At 38.7% G+C, this 22,374-nt stretch overlaps 1 protein-coding gene across 1 annotated transcript in view; it reads left to right on the top strand.

Annotated features, from left to right (window-relative positions):
• ITGA8 (integrin subunit alpha 8) overlaps window positions 1–22,374 on the top strand; it is a 109,877-nt gene that overhangs the window by 23,565 nt on the left and 63,938 nt on the right. The window contains exons 11-15 of the mRNA XM_057432504.1: window positions 49–101; window positions 5,714–5,919; window positions 7,456–7,647; window positions 19,745–19,790; window positions 21,619–21,726. Coding sequence (XP_057288487.1) covers window positions 49–101; window positions 5,714–5,919; window positions 7,456–7,647; window positions 19,745–19,790; window positions 21,619–21,726 — 605 coding nt within the window. The remainder of the gene's footprint in view (window positions 1–48; window positions 102–5,713; window positions 5,920–7,455; window positions 7,648–19,744; window positions 19,791–21,618; window positions 21,727–22,374) is intronic.

The raw sequence follows: 22,374 nt of genomic DNA, 5'->3' as shown, positions 1-22,374 counted from the left end.
AAAATTAAATTGATATGTGAAAGTCTATCTGTTGTTTTTTATTTCCAGATGGCGTCTTATTTTGGGTACACTGTTGCAGTATCTGATGTTAACAATGATGGGTAGGTTACCAAATGTATTCAGCTCCACTGAACATTCATAGAAGCAATGCCTGATGTTTATTAATAGACATAGGTTTTCAGGTGCTTCGTACCTCAAAATGCTTCTCTTGGCTTCTCTGCTTTTCTGATTTTAATTGTTCATGTGGGCTTATCTTTCTGCAATCACAGTGGCACAAGTATTTGCAGGCCTATTTTGGGTGAGTTTGTCTTCCTGAATATTTATTCAAAACAGTGTGGCAGAGCAGGAATATCTAATGTCTTAGGAAACAGATCCTTATAGAACAGTGAATAAACAGTGCAAGCTACTACTGGGAAGAGATGGGTGAAAGTCAAAAATTCATTCTCCCATTCTCAAAAGCAGGTAAGCCTTCTCACATGTGGGCCATCCGTAGCTTCACTTCTCAATTTTAAAAGCTCCTCATTCCAGCACCTGCTGATTGGACATCTATTTTCACCATCCAGAGGACCAAAAAGTGTCAATGGCCATAGTTGTTATGACCAGCATTGTGCTTGACTGAGGGAGAGTGCTGCTCAGCTCCCAGGATCACATCTAAGGCACTCAGGGATTTCAGGCACTGTTGAACAAACCACTTCCTAACTTTGAACTCATGTAAAATCTGATTGAATATTTCAGAAGCGTAGGACTTTAGCAAGTGAATATTGGTACTAGCTTTTTAGCAAGGAGATGAAGAGTCCTGAAGCTCAGAGCTTTGGAATTTGGAAGAGTCCTCACCTCAGAGCTGCACAGAGGTGAGCCAGGTTTATATTTAGAGCTGCAGCATACTCTTGCCTATTGTAAAATGTCTCAGATGTATCTACTTCATTTTCTTTTCTTACAATGATGTATTATGTGCTTAAACATAGTGCCTTAAATATTTCTTCTGGATGGACTAAATGATTGCTTCTCTTCAGTACCTAGTGACCCTTTAAAAAGTGAAGGATACAAGAAAAGAGAAAAATAACAAGGTGATAAAATGTTATTGCATTCCAAAACAAAACAAACAAACAAAAAGCACCAAACCCAAAATCAATAAGAACAACAACAAAAGAAGTTTCAGCTGTTTCAGCTGCTTCATAGTACTCATATCTTTACAAGTTTCTGAGGTCAAATTTTGTCATAGTACCATAGCACTTTACTCATGTGAAAGGGTGGAGAAACATTAATCTAAGTTACAATAGACACTCTAGACACTCGTTAGACTTTTAGGGAACTTGCTATTTAACTTTTCACTGAACCAAACTATTTCCTGTGCAGGTTATTTCCTGTGAACCATAGGGTTACTTGGCAGGTCTCATATTTTCTGTGGACCTCTAAGACCACTGTTTATGTCAATAATATAATCAAACTGCTGTTGAGGCCTGTGTGGTCTCCCAGTCTATATCTTAAAAGAAATCTAATGATGCTCTCTGAGATCCAAACATCCCACAAAAAACAAAACACAAAAAGCTTTACTTGATAAACATGTCTGATTAGATGTGTAGTCTGCCTTTGCTAGTTTGCACATATAGTTGATACAAATATTTATCTGAAAGGGAAAGTAAAACAGAGAGAGAGGAAAAAAAGTAAAAGGGAAATGACCACTTCAAATTGACTTAGGTTTTCTATCCTATCTATTATCTAAGGATATTTCTATCCTATCTATTATCTAAGGATAAAAGATAAGTGATGGCTTTATGAGTATGAGAAACCTGATGAAGTTCTATGCTGAAAAGATTAATAGGAATGATGCTTTGCTGTAACAGGGCTGAAGACAAGGCTCAATGATTAGGCTTACCCTAGAGAAAAAAGCTGTGTATACCCTTTCTGCTCCAGCAGTTAAGGTGTTCTGGGGTGGCTCTTACAGTTTTATCTTCACCACATCAGGTTGTAGGCAGAATAGGAAAATTTAGGATATTATTTGAACTACCATTTAGTTGCCCAGTACTAATAATGAGAAATCCACAATGAAACAACAAAACAAGTTTGCTATCAACTTACAGACTGCATTCCTATTAAGAGGAAAAAGAGAACACTTCCAATTTAGACTGAAACGGCCCAATAAAAATAGTGGAATAAACTGTTTACTGGTCTTTTACTTGGCCTTTATCAAAGCTTTCCATAGTTATACATTGACCTCTTGACATTTCCCATACTCCTGCTTTTTATTGCTCAGCAGGATACAAAGGAACTGCATACAGTCTCAGCAGGTGGTCAGCTTTTGCTTTTTAAAGTTTTTGTTAATAGAAAGGAAACAGTACTGGCTGGTTACCTTATTGTGCTGGACAAAATAAATACATGATTTATATTAACTGCAACTTCTTAGTGCAGTATTGAAATAAATCTAAAGAACCAGTTCAAAATACCATTGCAAAATGAACTGCACTTTATGGTTTAACATTACTGTCCAGGGGCTTTTGCTTATGCTTTGCTCTTACAGGCTTTTAAAAGGGATCACATGAACCTGAATATGGCTCAGAACTTTAATTTTGTAAATATAAACTCCTAAGCCAATTGAAATATCCTTCTTCAACAACAAAAACACATTATTATAATCACATGGGTACTCATAACCCAACAAATGAACCCCCCCCCCCCTTTGACTGCTTGATGTCTAGATACTTGAATGGTAGGAGCTGGAAGGTGAAACTGACTATAAAGCATGGTAAACAGCAATTGCTTGCTTGTGACCCACTTGGAGAGAAATCAGGAATAAGTAAACGAGGATCAGAGAGAGCAGGGTAGCTGAAGAATCCTTCCTCTCTGGCTGTGGTACACTGCTGTGACAGTGCAAAAACCAAACCAAACTCAAACCACTAAAATTGCCTGAGGGAGAATTCCTTCTTGCAGAGGGCTTGCTGAAGCAGCTTGCTTTGACCTACAGAGCTCAGCACTGCCGGAGAAGGGGAATAATCAAGAAGGTGAGGAAAGAAAAGTTTTGGTTTGGGTGGGACATGCCAAGACCTGGAGGGAAGGCAAGCTAAGTGCTGCAGGTGTTCCAGGTAGCTCTGCTGCCTGTAACCAGTTTAGAAATGTGAATGAAATTTAGATGACTGCCTTGCTCCCGCCTTTCCCTCAGCACATCAGAAGGCGAGCCAACTTAGTTACTAGGGTCTGGTCCCTGGCCTATTCATGTATTTTAGGCAGCCATTGTCATTTATTTTAACGAAGTAGAAATTTTCCTAGAAATATAAACCCAGCACTGTGTGCTTCCAGCTGACATGCTGTGATCCCTGCACAACAGACTCCAGCTCCTTCCTGCCTGCTTGTTTTGTGTCTCACTTGGCGAATCTTGTATTCTGGGTTAGGCTTCTGCTGAATTTTAGGCCACTGTGAATGATAATAGTCTGCCTCTGTTCACCACTGTAGGCACTCTAGATATTGCTCTATGGACCAGTGTTTTAAAGGTGTCTAGGTCTCTACATAGTTTACATCGATGTACTGGGAGCTTCCTGGCTCTAAATCTTTTGATTCCTTAACACCCGTAAAAATATCTCCCCTTAGTTTTACAATCCTTCATTTGTAAAATATTCATTGGAGCCAAGTTTGTCTTTTACATCGTGGTTTATACAGCATATGTGGAGTCCCAATCTTGCTAAAAATGTCTGGACTGCAATGTAATAGAATAGTAACTGAAGTTACTAATACTGTATAATGCCTTTAGTGCATGACAGTTGTAAAAAAACTTGTAAAAAAAAAAAACATAAGCATTTATGATCTGTTTTAGTTGTTGCTGTTGTTTTGTGGTGACTGTTTCAGCTGACATTCTGTCCCAACCATGGGCAACTTTCGTTAGTAGAGGAGGACTTTTGATGTTTAGTCTGAAAGGAAAATCCCACCTTTGATGTCAGGTCAGGATCTACTTCCTTCCTTTTTAAGTTATGCCATGGGGTAAAGTCTTGACGTATAAAGGATAGAACAACTGTACCGAAGTGACCTGACATTTTGAATTACAGTTTCCTTTATGGAAACATGCTATAAAACGTAATAGGAAAACAACATTTCTAGAAGTACTTTGTCACAATTTGCAGAATATGTAAGTTCTACAATGTGATTAAAAGGCTTCTAGATGAGATATTCTGTACAAAATTCTATGGTCTGTATCTTAGCTGAGCTACTCCCAAATCACATAGGGTTTTATTTTTCTTTCAGAATTGGGAAAACAATGTAATGCAATTTTATTAGTTGGTTTACTAATGGCTAAAGCCTTTGTGGAGACATCACAATTAGGAATATTAGAAGGTTTTCTACAAGTTTGATATAGTTTGAACAAAATTTCCCATTAAAGCATGAGAATATTTTTTCTGAACTAAAAATTCTGGGATCAAGTAGCAGTAGTTATTTACAATAACAGAGTTCCTAAATATGAATGAGCAACATCTACTGAATATAACTGAAATTATCCTATTACTTTATATGGGCTTGAGCAGCCTTCAAAAATTAATCTGATATGATCATTTCATATCTCAGAATAATTTATTAAGAATATTTCTGCTTGTTATGTGTCTATCAATCTTGCTTTATTTTATTCTTTACTGTTCAGTAAAGGGTCTTTTTTCCCTGCTAAATGAATATTGATAACATGTTTCAAAACACCCCCATTTAGAACATGTAAAATGTCGTTTGATTAGACTATCTTTTTCTACTGATTCTTATACTGATTGAGGGAAAAGAAGGACTTTTCCCTCTAAGCCTCATATTTTTGTGATTTTATTGTGTCCTTTCCCTTTAACACTTAATAGGGCAAATTACGTGAGCAGTGCAACTACTCATGTGCTTAATATTAAACAGAAGTGTTTTCTTAAATAAAGCTTTGGCTTTATCTCCCAGCTTCCATTTGAATTAGTGGTGAGGCATTCTCTATTAATTGAAGCTCTAACCACGTTTCATTTTTTAAAAGAATTTCATAATGTTTCCATTTTGAACAGAGGGGACAGCATTTGGAAAAGACTTAAGATGTGATCAAGGCCACATTGGGTGGGGCTTTGAGCAACCTGGTCTAGTGGAAAGTGTCCCTGCCTATGATGAGGGGGTTGGAACTAGATGATCTTCAAGGTTTTTTCCAGCCTAAATGAGTCTGTGGTTCTGTGATTTATGCATATTACTTCAAAAATCTGCTGGAAAGTGGCAATTTTTGTATTATTCACTTACTCATGTATCATTTTTAAAACCTAGATTTTATAATAAAATTCTCTCTCACTAGCACTGTTAGCAGACAGAATTTGCTCTGTTAACACAGATTCCCCTCTTAGTTAAATCCCTGACTTCTGGATCATGAACTTCGAAGTATAGCTTTTCGGTGTCTATTGTGGGCATAAATTGAAGTGCAAGAAACTCCATTTAAACCTAGGAAGAAATGTTTTTGCTGTGAGGGTGATCCAGCACTGGAAGCAGTTACCTAGAAAGGCTGTGGAGTCTACATCCACGGAGATATTTAAAACTGGATTTGGCACAGCCCTGGGCAGCCTTCCCTAGCTAACCAAGTGTTTGAACTAGAACTCCAGAAACGCTTTCTTCCCTCAGTTAGCCTATGACTCTATGATGATAATTATCAGCTTCCTGTTTAACAAATGCATGAACTGTGTGAATTGCACTCAATATCTCAGTGACACTGGTTTTTGTTTGACTGTTCCAGTTTAGATGATATCTTAGTTGGTGCCCCTCTCTTTATGGAACGAGAATTTGAGAGCAAACCTAAAGAAGTTGGGCAAGTTTATCTGTACCTGCAAGAAAGTGCTTTCCTCTTCCAAGATGCACAAGTTCTGACAGGCACTGAAGTGTTTGGTAGATTTGGCAGTGCAATCACACACCTTGGAGATCTCAATCAAGATGGATATAATGGTAATTTATATGTAATATAGTGATATATATCTCTGTATAACAGTCCAAGTAAACTAACTTGCTGAGTTATCTGAGATAGCTTGGGTGCCCTGAGTACCTAGTTAGCCTCTTTGGACATGGTCAGTTTCAGCTTGGTTTTCCCTGCATGTATTTTCTTAGTTCTTATTTCCAAGATGCAAAGCAAGCATCTCTGCATCTGAAACTGCAAGGAGTTTGTACAGTAGCCTTGAAGATGGTTGGCCCACTATGGAAAAATTAATGGACCTAGCTCCTTTGTAACTTGAAGGCTGTTTTTCACAGCACCATAGCCACTAGATTCTAGGGCAGTGGCACCAGTGTGTGGCTCCTGTGCAAGGTATAAGTCATGCCAGGAGCCATAGGATTGTATTTAAGTTCAGGGTGCACAAAATCTGAATACTGTCCTGTGAGCAGAAGGGTTTTCCTGGAATCCCACCATGGAGTTCAGACCAGCTGAACTCAACAGTGGAGACTTCTTTTACCTGTGAGCAATAGTAGGTGACCTCTGCTTCTCTGGGCAGGGAAGGCTGGTATCCCTGCTCTCCAGCATTCTGGTAAGGCAGCATGGAGACATTCCTACTGTTCTCTCTTAGTGTACAGAGAAGGTTAAGAAAGATCTGGAGGCAAAGTCTTCTGCTTCATAACTGAAGATGCCATAGAGCTTTGGTGTACTTCTACCTTTAGAGCAAAGGTACAAATTCCAAGTGCTGAAGTCAAGTTTAGTAAAGGAGTCCAGCATCAGCTGTTAGATCAGAACTTAAAAGTGAGAGTTGTAGATACGTATCTTCCTCTAGTGTTCCCTATTAGGTAAATCAGCTAGTGCGGCTGTTGAATCTCAATCTAGACACATGGTTCTCTCCACATCCCATGTGTAGGAAGTAAGAAGAGCATTATGAGTTGTGTTTCTTGGATATGGTACCTCATTTTTAATGATTGCAGTTCTTAACTGCATAATGCCCAAGGCCTCCTGTTCAATTCCTGACTCAGTACTATTTCCATTTCTTAATAAGATGTTGGCTTGGTATAGATCAAAACATTTTATTTCACTGCTCTCTTTTGCACTGGTTGTTTGAGTGGTTTTTTTTGTTTTTTTGTCTATGTTCAATACTTTATCTGGAAAAAGAAAATTTATCTAACAGCTGTTCTGTATTAATTATGTGACAGAGGAACTCAAGAATAATTTGTGTCTCTTTAAAAATATGGACGTAGAAGCAGGTGTTAAATTAGGTCTTGGTTTATTGAAGCCTATTGAATGCCCTGGAAATACAGTGGAGGAATCCAGTGTGGCCTGCCTATTTAGTATAATGCAGTAAGCCCTTCATGGGATGATTTTATAACCTTTTGTCATGAAAGTGACACAGAAAAGACACTACAGACATTTTTGTATATTTGCGTTAAAACTGGAATCCATATGGAAGTACAGAACATTGAAGTTCCTGCGTGTATATAGACTTAGGAACTTAATTTTTGCTTTATTTTAATTGTGCCCGTTCTTTTTCTCCTTTTATTGCACTGCAGACATTGCTATTGGAGCACCATTTGCAGGAGAAGATAGAAGAGGAAAAGTGCTCATTTACAATGGACACAGTAATGGGTTAAATACCAACCCTTCCCAGGTTCTCAATGGAGCCTGGGCCTCACAGTCCATGCCTTCGGGATTTGGCTTCACTCTAAGAGGAGACTCAGATGTAGACAAGAATGATTACCCAGGTAAGATTTTTCCATTAGTAAGGGGAATTTATACTTCCATTCTCTGGAAAATGCATCACGCCTAAACTGCTGCTTTTGGAAGGCAGGGTTCAGAATAAAGAATAGACATTTTTGGATAGTTCTAGCCTGCTTTCCTGAGAGTTAAAATCAGACAAAACAAACACTCCCTTTCCTGTCAAAAGACATGATCAGAAAGTCAAGAAAGGGCTTAAATGGTTACATTAACATAAAACATGTGAAGTTTACAATAAAAAGCTTAACCCTTTCCCCCCACTTCTAAAAATTGAATGCTTTCAGCTTATTGAACTTGCAAGGTCTCCTTCATCCTAACATTCTTTCTTAATTAAAAACATGCTGTGTTTTAGAAGAAAGGATTGACTTGGTTGTGTTGCTAAGTTGTTTTTTGCTGTCTGAACAGACATTGAGCTATACATAGTTACTTAATGGCTTTGACTGCATTTTAAAAAAAGCAGAGAGATTGCAAATACATTACTTTAATGCAGATATTTCATTTGGGTCCTTCCACCCCTTTTATATTCTCATTTTCCTATAGGGACTCTTGCTTTTTAGGTTAGCCTTCATTCTTCCTTATTAGTTTACCTGGCATGCATTCAAATTCATCAAGTTTATAACATTAGTTGAGCTTCACCAGGGAGATATTTAAGAGGCATGTTCCTAGCATCTAGGTAGTCTGAATGTTGGAGCTATTTTAAACGTGCTTGTATTTACTCTCTCTCTCCTCTAGAAGCAAATCTGTTCTGTTTCTTTTCATGACAATTCAGAAGCCTTAGCAGGGATGTGCAGTAAAACATCATATTTTGTTCTTATGAAAGGTTCATCCACAGTAAAATGCTATATCAGTCTTTACTTCTCTAACTTAACTATGAAATCATGTTTTAGCCTGGGTTATTTCAAGGACAGTGTTGTTAAAAGTTGTATTGTTTCAAAAGTGAAAATTGTGATTTTCAAAGGGTCAGTAATGGGATCTCTTACTTTTTTTTGTGATGGATTAAAAAACACTTGAGAGGTGTCTTTCCAAAAGCGGACGAGGGTTTCTGGGTAGGGATGTTTACAATAGTAATTACAGTTTTACAAACAGAAAAGCTGACTGCAGAGTGATAAAGTGAAGCTATCACAAGAGTGAAGTGAGAGGATCTTTAGCTTTTCAGAAAAGAAGGGGCTTTTAAACACTGCTCTTTTTGTTTGCATATTGTTGATGTTGCTATTAATAGTCTTTCATTGTCCATGACTAATGAGGTTCTTTTGGAAAACAGAGCTCTTTATTAAAGTTTCAGCATTTAAACATTTCCTAAAGCATCCACAAGGCCCCCCAGCAAAACCAAAGAAAACAGGATATTGCATTCCTGACATTTGTAAGATTGAAAAGATAAAGATTGGGAAGGTCATCTTTGAGCAGCATGGGGAAGAAAGAAGGGTAGAAGTCTAAGTAGTGTATTAGGATACTTTATATAGAGCATCTTTTAAGCTAATTTGTGATAAGCTTGAGTGATGGGTCTCCATCTTTCTAAATGTGTACTGAGGAGCTGCTATAGTCAGTTCAGTTGTGAGATTTCTTGGAGCTGTTCTACTTGTTATTGTTGGCTCCACTATGCATCCCACTTGAGGAATTTCATGTTGTGATATCAGCTCACTATGTGTTCGATGGTTTTGGTTTATTACATGTATTATTTATTTTACAAACACCAAACCCAAGCCCAAACCTGCCTTTACTTTAACTAGCTTTTACCTCCACCACGAGCTGAATATTTGAATGGTCAGTCCAGAGCACTGTTAAGAATCTGTCAGTAAATAACAGAAAATAAAAACCTTACTGTCCATCAACCACTTCTTTAACTCACAAAGGCTTGAAGCACCAAAACAGAGCTGAAAAAATAGCACAACCATGGCACAGTTTTAGCACAAAAATAGAATGGCTTCCTATAGAAAAAGAAAAAAAAAAAAAGGAAATAATACAGGGAAATGCAAGACCGGGACAAACACACTAGGCAACTAAGTAAGTAATCCTTCTTATGTCAGAGCTTTTCTTCTTCATCTCCTGATGGAAGTGCTGAAGGGCAGCTCTTGTAGAAAGAGGAAACGAGGTACTGAAATTGGACAGAATAGGAAGGATGTTTTATTTTAGATGTCAGCTGAGAGGCAGAGTGCTGACTACAGAAGGTCTCGGAAACTAGCCTTTAATTCATTGCTTGCCAAACTGCTGATCAGGACTGCAGTTCAAAGAGTGTCATGAAATATTAGAAGAAAATAATCTCAAAATTTTCATTTAAGCTTTTGAAAGTGTATATTATAAAATCCACCATTTATAAAAGAAAAAAGGTCATAAATCCAAATTATGCTGACTCATCACTCTCAGCAGTTCAGTTCTCATTGCCTGGGAAATGAGAGCCAGCTGTGATGTGGGGCTGCAGGTATAAATATGTATTGCCACAATCTAAGGTGAGATTTTCCAAGCAATTGGCTCTACCATGTCTAGAGTTCAAGTATTGTGTGAAACTACATGAGCTCAAAAAGGGATCACGCTTGCAAGATGTTTAGGACTGGCACCAGTTTGTGAGGACTCACATAACTATAGCTGTGCTTGTATGCCCTGGAGCCTAACATTGGTCTTGAGGCAGTGTCCTGGTTTTGGCTGGGATTGAGTTAATTTTTTTTCTTGGTTGCTCTTACAGTGCTGTGTTTTGGATTTAGTATGTTAACACATAGATGTTTTGGTTGTTGCTAAGTTGTGCCTACTCTAAATCAAGGACTCTCATACTCTGCCAGTGAGGAGGGGCACAAGAAGCTGGAAAGGAGCAGAGACAGGACACCTGGCCCAAACCAGCTGAAAGGATATTCCATACCGCAGCATGTCATGCTCAGTATATAAACTGGGGGGGTGTTCGCCAGTAGAGGCTGATCAGGCTCAGGGTCAGGCTGGGTATCAGGCAGCAGGTGGTGAGCAATTGCATTGTGCCTCACTTGTCTTTCTTGGGTTTTATTCTTCTCTCTCATTTTTCTTTTAGTATTTATTAATATAATATTTTTAATTTCAATTATTAAGCTGTTCTCAACCCATCAGTTTTACATTTTCCAGTTCTCTTTCCCATCCCACTGGGGTGGTGAGTGGAAGTAGTCAGCAGAGTGGTACTTAATTCCCAGCTAGGGTTAAACCATGACAGGCAGGCACATCCCTGCAGAGAAATGAAAAGCTGAGAGATGTGAGTTACTCTCCTATTTCATTTTTAGTGCATTAAAAACATTTTGAGAGATTTTAGAGTTTCAGACCTTCTTCTTTATATCACAGCATGTATTAAGGTTCTTGGAGCAGGTCTCAGACCTGGAAGCCAGAAGATACCACCTGTTTGTGTGGCTTCTTATCACAGGCTGCTGAGCTTCATCCTGGGCTCAACCGTATTGAGCCCAGGAACCACTGCTCCTAGAAGCTGAATAATAAGTTGAGGAATACAGTTCCTAAAAAGTGAAGGTGAATCAAAGCCTTCTGGAGAAGAGCAGCCATTCAATACAGGAGGCAATATCTTTCTTCATCCAAATGCCAATATAAGATCAGGAACAGAGAAGGAAATAGGGAGCAGACAAAGGAAGCCTAATACTCAGTGCAGATCAAGTCCTCTTGCTTTCCTGTGGATGGAGGGGTGGTTTCTCCTTCCTCATCTTCCTGCAACTCTGGACCAGCAAAGGGAGAGAGACCACTTCTTGCTTCTTGGTCTTATTTAGGAAAGGCAGAGAAAGACTTTCTTGTCCCCCAGGACTCCAGCTGTATAATAAATATGGGAGAAAACTGACCATGGACAGATTTAATGGTGGAGTAGAACAGCGGGCAGGGAAGAAGATAATACAGCCATACCTATATAGGTGAGAGTTCTGTCTAGCACTGTTGCATGTCTCCAGAAGTGGCCAACAGGAGATACCCAGGGAATTGCACAGTCCTGCTGGGTCACAGCACAGCTCACCATCATCAGATGAAACCTTCCTGCCCATTGAAACAGGATGTCTGTATCCAAACTGCCTTTTGAGAAAGGTCCTTGGTCCAGAGCATTCCTGGCTACTATCTGGAAGAGTATACACTAAAATCTGACCAGAGTCTGTGCTAAAATTTTGAAAATCTGGGCTTAAGCTCATGTCCCGACTTTATTTTCATTTCACTTGTACAGCCACTCGCTGCACAAAGCATGGGATGGGATACAGACAGCTGAATGACCAACTAGTCAACATCATACCTAAAAATGAAACTCTCTAGTAGGGTCAGCATAGAGACAGGGCTGCTTTTAGTTCTCGTTAGCAGTCCTGTCAGTGTAATGACTATCTGTCTTCAGCTGCCCTGGCATAAATGTTATCACTGTAACAGTAACAGACCTCTACTTTCAGCATTGTGAAGATGCTGGGATTTTTCTAACTTTTCAACAGGGAAGAGTTAGATTTTGTTATTAAGTTCAATCCTTGGTTTACATCTCCACAGCTTTCCAGGGAAGGTCTTCTGTAAACTGTGTCATATTCACAGACCCTCCAGATGTTATGTGCCCAGAACTGTTATTTTATCTACACAGACAGGGGTGATAATATGGTAGTCTCTGTTTTGCAGGCTCCGAGGTAGTGAGAAATTTTCAACCCTGGGAAGCGTCAGACCCAGAAAACTCTGCTGATCATCCTAACAGTTGTGTCATTTTAAAGATATGCAGCTTCTCTCTCTCTGTGATGGTGTCCATCCCCTAGCTCCAGCACCAAACAAATCGAGCACTGTTCTGCACCTAGCAGAAGAAATTCAATGCCAGACAGTGGTGATGGTAGTGAATGGATGGATGCTTCTTTCCCTGTAGTGATTTAAGAGTTAGGTAGAACCTGACCAAGCTTTATAGTCAGTTAAGGCTAGTGAAAGGGAAGCAATAAGAGGAAGCAAATTAAGCGTGACAGTCAGATAAATTGGATGTACCAAGGCAGCTCCATTCTTTTTGATGTGACTATTCAGAGGAAGAAGCAACATGAAGCTTTCCCAGTCTTCCAAGCATGACACTGACAAACTTTGTAACATACTACATCAGTATCTCTCCTGTATACAATATGTACCCAGTATTTGAAGGAAAAGACCAAATAATCCTTTAAAGATGCACCTACAGTAGTAAATTAAATATGCTGTTTTTGGTTCTAAACTGCCACTGAACAGTCCTTGTCCATACTTTCAGACTCACTTTCTTCCCAAAACAAGATTGCTACATGCTGTCTTCTGGAGGCTAATAATTGGCATAGGCCAATTGCTTTAGGGCCAATCTTACAATACCATGGCAGACAGTGCAGGTGTGGTACACAGACACATTACATTCTCTGACACTGATTTACTAACACTGATGTAATTGTGACATCTTTCAGCAGACTGTCCATTTCACAGCTTTCTGACAGCTCATGTTCTGAGGTTATATTCAAAGGAGAGGATCTGATCTCACTTAATACTGCTATAGTAAATTTTGACTTAATGTCATTACTCTGGATTGACAGTTGTGTAAAAAAATAAAGCGGATTAAAGAAATAAAGCTGGAATGCAGTGAATGGAGTGAAAAAGTGTAAGAGATGGGCTGATGGGCTTTTTTGATCAGTTTAAGTGCAAATACAGTAGTAGTTGGAAGGAATTATGTGCAAGATTTCTGTACTGCACTTTTTGGTACTGAGGTTAGGACATGGCAAAGCATCGTTCTGTGTCTGAGGCCTTACTGACAAGGCACATAGCACAGTTCATATAGCCCTGTGATTCTCTGTAATAGCAGCTCTACAAGGTTTGCATAAATTTATTCTGAAATCCCTGACTCAGTACAACCTTGCTGGCAGTCTTCTGTGCTGGAACATCTGAGCAATGTAATTATACCTTTCAATGCAGCTTCCACTCAACTCCCCAGTAAATCTGGGGCTTTTAGGGGCCCTTTCCTCCATCCTGAGCTGTATTTATGTCATCAAGGCCTGGAGCGTGGAATGTAGCCTCAGCTTAGGTATGTATTTTGAATTGTAGTTTATTTTGTTTATAATTTTGTCTTTTTCTCTTAGCATAGTTTAATTTTCATAGGAAGAAAATATATCCATAAATCTGTTTAATGGGAAAGAAATCTGTTTCTTTTGGCTTCTGGGCATCTGTTCAAAGCTGGTCGCCACTGAGTGTTTGGAGTCCCTGATTATCTGCGTGATGGTGCCGCACTTCCAGCTGGTTCATCTATCTGTGTAGGGTTCAGGCATTTGGAGGCTGTAAGGTTTCCACCCTCACATTTCAGCATATGTTCAGTCACTTGATGGCTGATTATAGCTGAGGAAAGAGTTTATAATGAATAACTTAGTCAACTCATTAAGCTTGCTTGCTTTCTCAGTCACTTGCTTGCAGCATATCCTCCAGCACACTAGTTTCTTCAAACGTGTTTGTGAACCAGGATGATTTAACCAGTTTCTTTTAACACTGTGGGTGGATTCAGAGCAGTGCTCTGGATTAATTCATTACTCAAAGATTGTTGATTAGTTAATTAGATAATTGCTTAAGTGAATTATGCACTATTGTTTCTGCTTCCTGCCTGCTTAGATGCTTGTGCAAGTGTTCATTATTAATTTAGAGTCACCCTGAAGGCAGTGCCACTGAAGATTCTTCTTCAAGGTATCCTGCTTTTATCCAAACACAGCTGCAGGGCTGTTCTTTTGGTTATTCTTTTTAGTCAAACCTTTGTCAGCTTAGGGAAATGTATAAAGGCATCTTCACGCTCAGTTGTTATCTTAAGAATAGCATGCAGTTAATAAAAACAAATTACTCTAGAAACATTTTAAAGAGGAAACAAGTATGACAATCAGGCAAATTTCCCTCAGAACTTCAGTAATCCAGTCTAATCTTATTAAAATAAGAGTATTTAACAGCTCCATCTGCAAAGTACCTTAAACAGCAGGAAGAAAATCCTCAAGTTTCTTTCTGAGAGGAAAGGGTTCTTCAGCATTCATAATTTTTTTTGAGAACAATAGGCATTGTGCCAACAATATCACAAATCGTAACCTAGTGATGACTAAATTATGAAGTTGGTCCAGGAGATTTGTGGAAGACAAACAAATTAAATCAATGAGAAGCTGCATCTGCTTTGGTCAGAGGGCTGCAGTCGTGGGAGCCAGTACAAGGAGTGGGTTCTGCCCCAGATGCAGAAAAGCTGAAGTATTTCTACCAGCTAATTAAGTTTTCACATGAATAATCACTCAAAAACGTACTGACAAGCTAATAATTTCCTACAAATATGCTAGTTTTATGGCAAAGTGTTATCTGTGCAATTTACAGGCATGCGTTTCTAAAATTCTTTGAGATATTTAATGAAATCACAATATTGTACCCAGTGGAATATAAGGATAAAACAATCAATCCCACTAAGTAGGGCTTTACTGAAGTGATTGAACATTAACTGCCCTCTTTTGGATTTGTTTGTAATATAATGGATAATAACATTCTATTATGAAAAGGACACTTCAGACAAAACGGAGCATTGGAATGAATTAGCCTTAGGTGTTAACAGACCTGCTACCAGAATGGTTGAAAAACAGGGAAGAATCAAGGGAGTTGAGAATGGTATGATTGGAATCAAGTGACTCTGATTTGAGGGGGGGGTTGCTTGTAGTATTTAACTCAAATTCTTGAATAAAGTTGGCTGAACTGGATAGTCCTGTGTCCTTTATCATAATCAAACCTGAAGTAATGGCCATTTAAAGGAAATTTTATTCTGGACCTTTCCTACTGAGATTTGGGAGTGTGTTGCTCTCTGAAACTCTAGAAAACAAACAGAAATCTGACCATGGGCCTTTTTGGCACCTGATGCACTGAGGGAAACAAAACACAAGAAAAGCTCACAGAGATTTTTTTTTTTAACAGGGTTTCCAGTTACACAGTTTTCTCTTTTATGAAATGTCCATTAGCACCCATACTCAGATTAGATTTAATTGTTTTCCAGTTCCTATTTATACTCTGCAATTAAACTGACAGACTACACAAAGTGATGTTTAAAGCTGTCAGCAAATCATTCTGAGTCTGTAAGATCAACACTTTCCTGCCTGTATCCTGGTAGGGTTGCCGTGGGAGGTGACTCAGCTATCTTGTTTTTTCATTTCTGGGTTTCTCACAAGTGAAGCGTGTGCTGGTTATGTAGTCCTTCATTGGCTGGTGTTCTTGGCCGCTGTCTCCGGTGAAGTGAGATGAGATACCATGCCTTAGCATTTTCTCTTAAGATTGCTGGACAGACTCCAGCTAAGTAAGGGTGCTGAGCACAGCACATGTTCCTGGGGCTGGGTCTCTCACAGGAGATGAAGATGTCCTTCAAAAAACAAAAGAATTTGCTCGAATTATTAAATGAATATATCTTGTTGAGACTGGAGGTAGGACTTTGTTGATTTTCCTACTTCCTCCAGCTGGTTGAATGCTTAGTAAGCGTCATGGCAAGTTTCTGCCCTTTATCACATGGTGTTTCAGGTCTGTCACAGATACATAGCACAAGGTGCAGGTAAACAGAGCAGCTTACAAAAACCAATGTGCTTTTCAGTGCCATCTTTGAATACTCCTTCCTTGGCATTTTATGATAGTGCAGAAGATCCAGAAAATGGATCTTCTTCACTGGACAGAACCTTGCAAGCCTTCCCTTCAGAGCAAAGTTAATATCAGAAATCAGCATTAGGATTGTTTAACTTTGCACAGTGCCCCTTGACTTCAGCAAAGTACATGCCAAAGACACTTGTTTCAGGATTAAGCTCTGTGAACTCCACCAGTTGGGGATTTTATTGCATACAACCACAAACTGTTGAAATTCAAGTTGAAAATTCCTTCAGAGTCACTCTGTGCTTGTTTTCTTGGTTTTTGCAGCGTGGTTGTGACCCCACGGCTCATTTATTCTTTCTTCTATACTTTTTCTTTCTTTCTCTCTCTTTCTCTCTCCTTTTATGGGGCTTGAAAAAAACCCTTCACAAATGCAAAGGAGCAAAGGTTTTCATACTGTTTTCTTCAGACTCTGGAAGGCTTATAAGTAGTTAAGCTGGCTTTTATTGCTATGTAATTCCAAATTGCTTGTTAAGCACTTATTTTTCAGCTGTGACCTTTGCATCAGTGACATTGCATGCGTAGCATTAGCAATGACTAAAGACAACTTCTCTCTATTCTTAGGAGGGGAATGTTGCCAAGCTTCAGATAATTTAGACATCTCATGCATTTTTTCATTGAAATTATTAGTTACTTTTCTTCTGCAGAACGCAAGAAATTCAAAACTTCTGCTTCTAAAAGTGTGGATGTGTATTCAAATCTCATGGATTCGTATCAATGTCAAAAATGCTTTTTGTCCAGTGATGGGCATAGGAGCCCCCACAAGGCTATGAAAAAAAGAAGAATAAAACTACTGTTCTGTAACAGAACAAGCAGAAGCAAAGCAAAATCCCTAATGGATCTTCCAGTGAATGCTCTGCTGGAATGTATAGACTTGCTCCTTATATTAGATCTTATATGGCACTACTGGGTAGAAGTATATTTTTGTTGTTTGCATATTCATTCTTAAGTTCACTTCTCTTCCTGAGTAGTTTCATTCATTCAAGCTCTTTGGGTCAAGAATAAGCATGGCTTAGAACAGAAAGTAAGGAACATGTCAGGTAAAAAGTGAGAGCTTCCGAATGAGAGCAGGATGAGCACAGTCCTGGATGCCCAATGGTTTATGCTCAAACAGAGCCTTTGTTATGGTGCCATGATTGAATGTCCTCATCTTTTTTGCTGTGCCTCCAAACCCGGCTGAGGTGGCAATGCAAGAAGACTGCTCATGGAAAACCAGTCTTTTGGTGACTGGGGCCTACAATTGTTCCTTTAGACCTGTTACTCTCTGTCTTCAAAAAACTGGACTCTGTTCCAGAGAAACCAGGATCTAACTATTAAGCAGATGTGCAAAATTGCCTTTCATATTAAAGAGGGGATGCTGAGATAGGGGGGACCTAAGTCCACACAGGTGTAGAAATTAAAGAGTTTGCTTGTACCAGTGAGGCGAAGTGTATATGACAGACTCATTCTTTTTACCTTCAGATTCAAACAGGCTCCGGTTTATTAAGCTTATTCAAGTTGTGCGTTCAAGCTTTCCCTTGTGCTTGTGAAAGGTTGGAGTGCTTCATTTTTTTAGTGAAAGATCAGATTATGAAATCATCACAAGATCAGGATCTGGATGAGTCTCAGACATCTACCTGTTTTGTGTCTGCCATAAAATAGCCCTATATTGAAGCCTTTTGAGTTATTGAGTTTGAATTCATAAAGTGTTCAACTGGGAACAACAGAACAGAAACCTCTTCCTTCTTGTCTTTCGCTTTCTGTTCATAACATAATGTTTCTTTTTTCCTTAAAAAAAAACCAAATTAAACCCCACAAAAAAAAAAAACCAAACGCAATTGCAAAAAAAACCCCAATAAAATATTCAATCTTTTGGGGGGTTACCATGGGTGCTGCTATTGGGGAGCTGACAGAAAAAGTTCTGCCATGCGCATTGTGCAACCTTTATGGTGATGGCTATGCCTCAATCTGTTGTTTAGTTAAAAGAAAATATCTTTAGGTTTTGGTACTGTGTGGAAGTTGTCTATAAAGCTGCTAGTGAAAAGAACTCATAAATGTCCCAAAAAGGAGATAGAAACAACACTCTTTTTCTTCTTCTATTTAAAGCGTTCCTGACCCTGAAGCCTATTTCTCTACGGTCAATGGAAGTAGAAAAATGTAAATGTTGTACAGAAAGAGGATCAGACCCATAAACTGTCCATGTCTGCTCCTCTCTGCTGACATTCTTCAGTGGCGTTCATTGTAGGACAGGCTGTTGTCCTTGTGAAGTTCTTGTTTAAACTAGTGAAATCCTCATCATCTGAAAGGCAGAGTGCTGGAAAACGCACTGCCAGACCTGGCCCAAACTACCCAGCTGATTACCATCAAATTTGGTATCTGCATCATGCTTTGTTGACTTCAGGGCTTCATAAGCAAACCAGTGCTCAAACAATGGAAGCAAGCAAGTAAGGGTTTGTTTACAACCCTGAATATTGTTTTAATTAACTCATTTAGATCAATTTAGTTTGCCAGTCTGTACTACTGCAAGGTCTGTTGTAAAATTCAGTCTACTGAATTGGACATGTGTAAATCAAGTCATACAATAACAGTGGAGTGAAAGAGGTGCTCAGATGGGCACTAGGGAGTTAGAAAATGGAACAAAGCTCTTTCTTTTTCTTGAACTGTGCTCCAGCTAGAGGCAGCAGGGGAGCTGATCCTTTTTCTTCACTGCTTGGCTCCAGATTTTCTCAAATAGGCCTGAGTAGTCCAGCAAGCCAGTCTGGATCTTTCCAGAAAGCCCTGCATGGGACTCCAAGCAAAAAGAAGAAATACATGAGCCTGTAAATTCCCAGCCCAGGCTGGTATCCAATAACAAAGATGTGCCAAAGGCCCAGTGTGCTGCTGGGGTTGTTGACTCCAAATGGGCATCAATGGGGAAATAGATGGCTTTAGATGGATAATTATTATAAGCCTCAGCACATGCTGCTACAATGCTGAAAACATTAGAAGCTATAAAATCAGCCATCCTCTGACCTGTGCATTGTATTTATGTATGCAGAGGTGTAATGCTTCCATTAATGAAGAGATTGCTTAAAACATAAAGCAGGATGGGAAGGATTTTCAGGAAGGAACATTGCAAATTTTCAACATGACCTGTATGGAAGTGACAACAAAGTGGTTTGCATCTCTCTGTGTAATGGACAATTAATGGTTTAGAATAAAATGTGTAAGGTTAATGGCATCCTTTTTCCCCTTGAATACTCCTTGAAAGCTGGAGAGAAGTGAGATAGTAGTGAGGGTAGTCTTGTCTTAAATAGACTGGCACTTACTGGATACCACCAAGACATTTATAAGGCCATCTCTGACAATGTAGCATGTTTCTTCCAGGTACACTTTTGGAAAAAAAAAATCACTTAGAAAGGAATTATCACACTTGTTTTATGTTACTGCTTTTTTAATGTAAATAGTCTAATTTAGACTGGGAAAAAAATGCATGAGTGGCATCTATATAGTTCTTCTGAAGCTGTTTTGTTTCTCCAGATTTAATTGTAGGTGCATTTGGAGCTGGAAAAGCAGTTGTTTACAGGTAAGTGGTAAATACAATGGATTTTCTATTTTACAGCTTTGGTAGGAGATCTGCAAATAAGCAAATTTCACATTCCTTTGTTTCTGTAGTGCAATGTGTAAAAGATGATAATTACAGGTGATAAACTATGCATCCTGTGAGAAACAAAAGCTTTTTTCCCATGCTTGAAACTGTCATTTTCAATGAAATTTTCCATACTTTCCATGCTTGAGTCTTAGCTCAAAAAACTTCTGGAATGTTTGACTCCTCCGTTAATTTTAAATGAGAAATTTAAAAAGCATAATATTCTAAACTGATTTTTTCCCTCTGGGAATGGTGCTAGAAAGATATTTTATCCTTTTTTTAAAAATCACAAAGTTGCTGCTGACTGTGGATTTTCACTAAACGCAGTGCTTGGTTAGAGGTATGAATTGAAGCTACCAAATGCATAAACAAGTATTTGCTGCTCTCTTAGTCCAGCCATGCCGACAGTTCCTTGCATTTAAAGATCTACCATCCACTGATGCAACAATGTAGTCATATTTCTTGATTCGTGTCTGTCTTCTTGTAGTCTGTATTCCCAACAGTACCTGACTGAGGGAAGGCATGTTCTGCTTTCCAGCTGAATATTTGTCAAAGCATAAGAGTTTAGTAAAACAGGAATGCTAGTTTGTTTTAACTACCATCGTAGGTGCAGTGAGTAGACCTGTTTTTCCCAATGCCCATAGAAAGAGCCATGTGAATAATTTGCAGTGCATCACGTTGCAGTGGCATGAATGACTGCGCAGGATGTGAAACATTGGAGAATTAGATCCAGTGTGTATTTTAGATAGCAGTAAAAATGTGTTTAATTTAAGAAAATGAATAGCAGGAGGCCATTTCCTGGCCAGAGTATATCAAATATGCAACTTGTCATACTGGAGAAACAGGATTTTATTAACTGCAGTGTGCTAGAAAAAAAGGTTTTCACTCTTGCAGAGAAAGTAAATTTTTTTAAGGTTTTGCTGAAGTAGTATAGAGAAGTAATCATAAAAGCTCAGCTGTGGATTAAAATATGAGGAAATTAATTTTTTAATAAGCTGGTTTTGCCAGAATTATGTAAGCTACTGTAAAATAGTACTGCTGTCTTAAAAAAGCAGAATTTAGACTCTTTCTTATTTTCATTTGTCTTCCAAATTGCTCTCAGCTACAAATGATCTCATTACTTAATAACAGATTGTTATTTGAAGGGATGATTCCAATCACTATAACTGTGTATTTGCATATTCAGCAGAATTTTGTGGTGATTATTCCTGGTTTCTGAAGTCAGTTGTCTCAAGACATGTCAGACAGAGTTGTTTATTGGCTCAAGATATTGTAGATCAATTTCTACTTTAACCAAATTTTCTTGATTTAAGAATCTTAAACAGAGATAGCAAGTCTGAATATGTCACTGTTAGTGGAGATTGTATATAACAAATCCAGCAGTATAAAATGCGGCCAGAAGACTGCTGTAAATCCCAAAAGGCAGACTCTGCACCTTTATGAAAACCCAATGTCATGAAATGTATGTGTCTGATGTGCCTTAGTCCCAAGAAACACCTATTGGTTAACTGAACAAGGCTGTTTCACTGATGCTGTTGACCTGTGATTTCTTTTGTGAAGAACTTTCAAAATGTCATAGTAGGAGTTACAGTTTCTGACAAAAAAAAAAAAAAAAAAATTCTTTTGGGTAGGAGGACGATTACGTAAGTGTTTCCTCAGAGCAGCCCTATATTTCTGGCTTCAATGTAACCATCTCAGTTTTCTCTGCTGCAACATAGGTACTAATGTGCTCCTGTATGCAGTGAACCTTGTTTCTGTCCCTCAGAGCCAGACCTGTGGTGACAGTGAATGCTCAGCTCATTCTGAACCCCATGATTGTGAATCCAGACAATAAAACTTGTCTGCTTCCTGACTCTCAGCTTTTGGTGGCTTGGTAAGTTCATGATAAGATAAAAAAAATCCTCATCCTCTTTCCATTCCTAACTTCCTGCTCCTAACTTTTCTTGCAGCTTTTTGGTTGAACATATTCAAAGTTCAAAAAAGATGTTCAAACATACTATGTTGAATGCAACAAAAAAACTCTACACAGAACAGAGTTCTTTTAGATATCTTCCAGTACTTCACAGGTTTTCAAAATGAAGTACTTAAAGGTAGAGTGCTTTCATACACTGAATCTCCTGTGTAGGAGAATGCTCATTGTCTCCTAGGGATCAAGATACAAATTCATATGCAATGCTTGGATGAATGGAACGTGAAACAGCTGAGACAGACAAAACACGGGAACAATGATCTGTCAAAATACACATCTTTCTTGAGAAAATATGTCAGTGAAAGTGATGCAAAGAGCTGGTGGATCCACTGTTTTCTGTTAGAAAAAGAGAGATCTCAGTCTTTTGTGGAAGAGAGAAGATACCTGGCTGGCCATCCTGAGAGCAGTTCACAGGATGTTGTTTCTGGTTGTCATTGGTCAGAGGAAGGTTTTTTTAGTGCCTTGTACAAGACAATGTTGCATATGTCTTTAAAAGAGAAACCCTATGCCACAGTAGCATTTAACTTTGAAAAGAAAAAGTACATTCAAAAA

This window comes from Pezoporus wallicus, unplaced genomic scaffold (genome assembly GCF_028554395.1).
Source record: "Pezoporus wallicus isolate ANWC-B61680 ecotype Strahan unplaced genomic scaffold, APGP_CSIRO_Pwel_v1 scaffold_2584, whole genome shotgun sequence".
In the NCBI taxonomy this organism is placed as follows: domain Eukaryota; kingdom Metazoa; phylum Chordata; class Aves; order Psittaciformes; family Psittacidae; genus Pezoporus; species Pezoporus wallicus.
The sequence above is the reverse complement of the archived record's forward strand: the minus strand, read 5'-3'. Positions and strand labels throughout refer to the sequence as shown.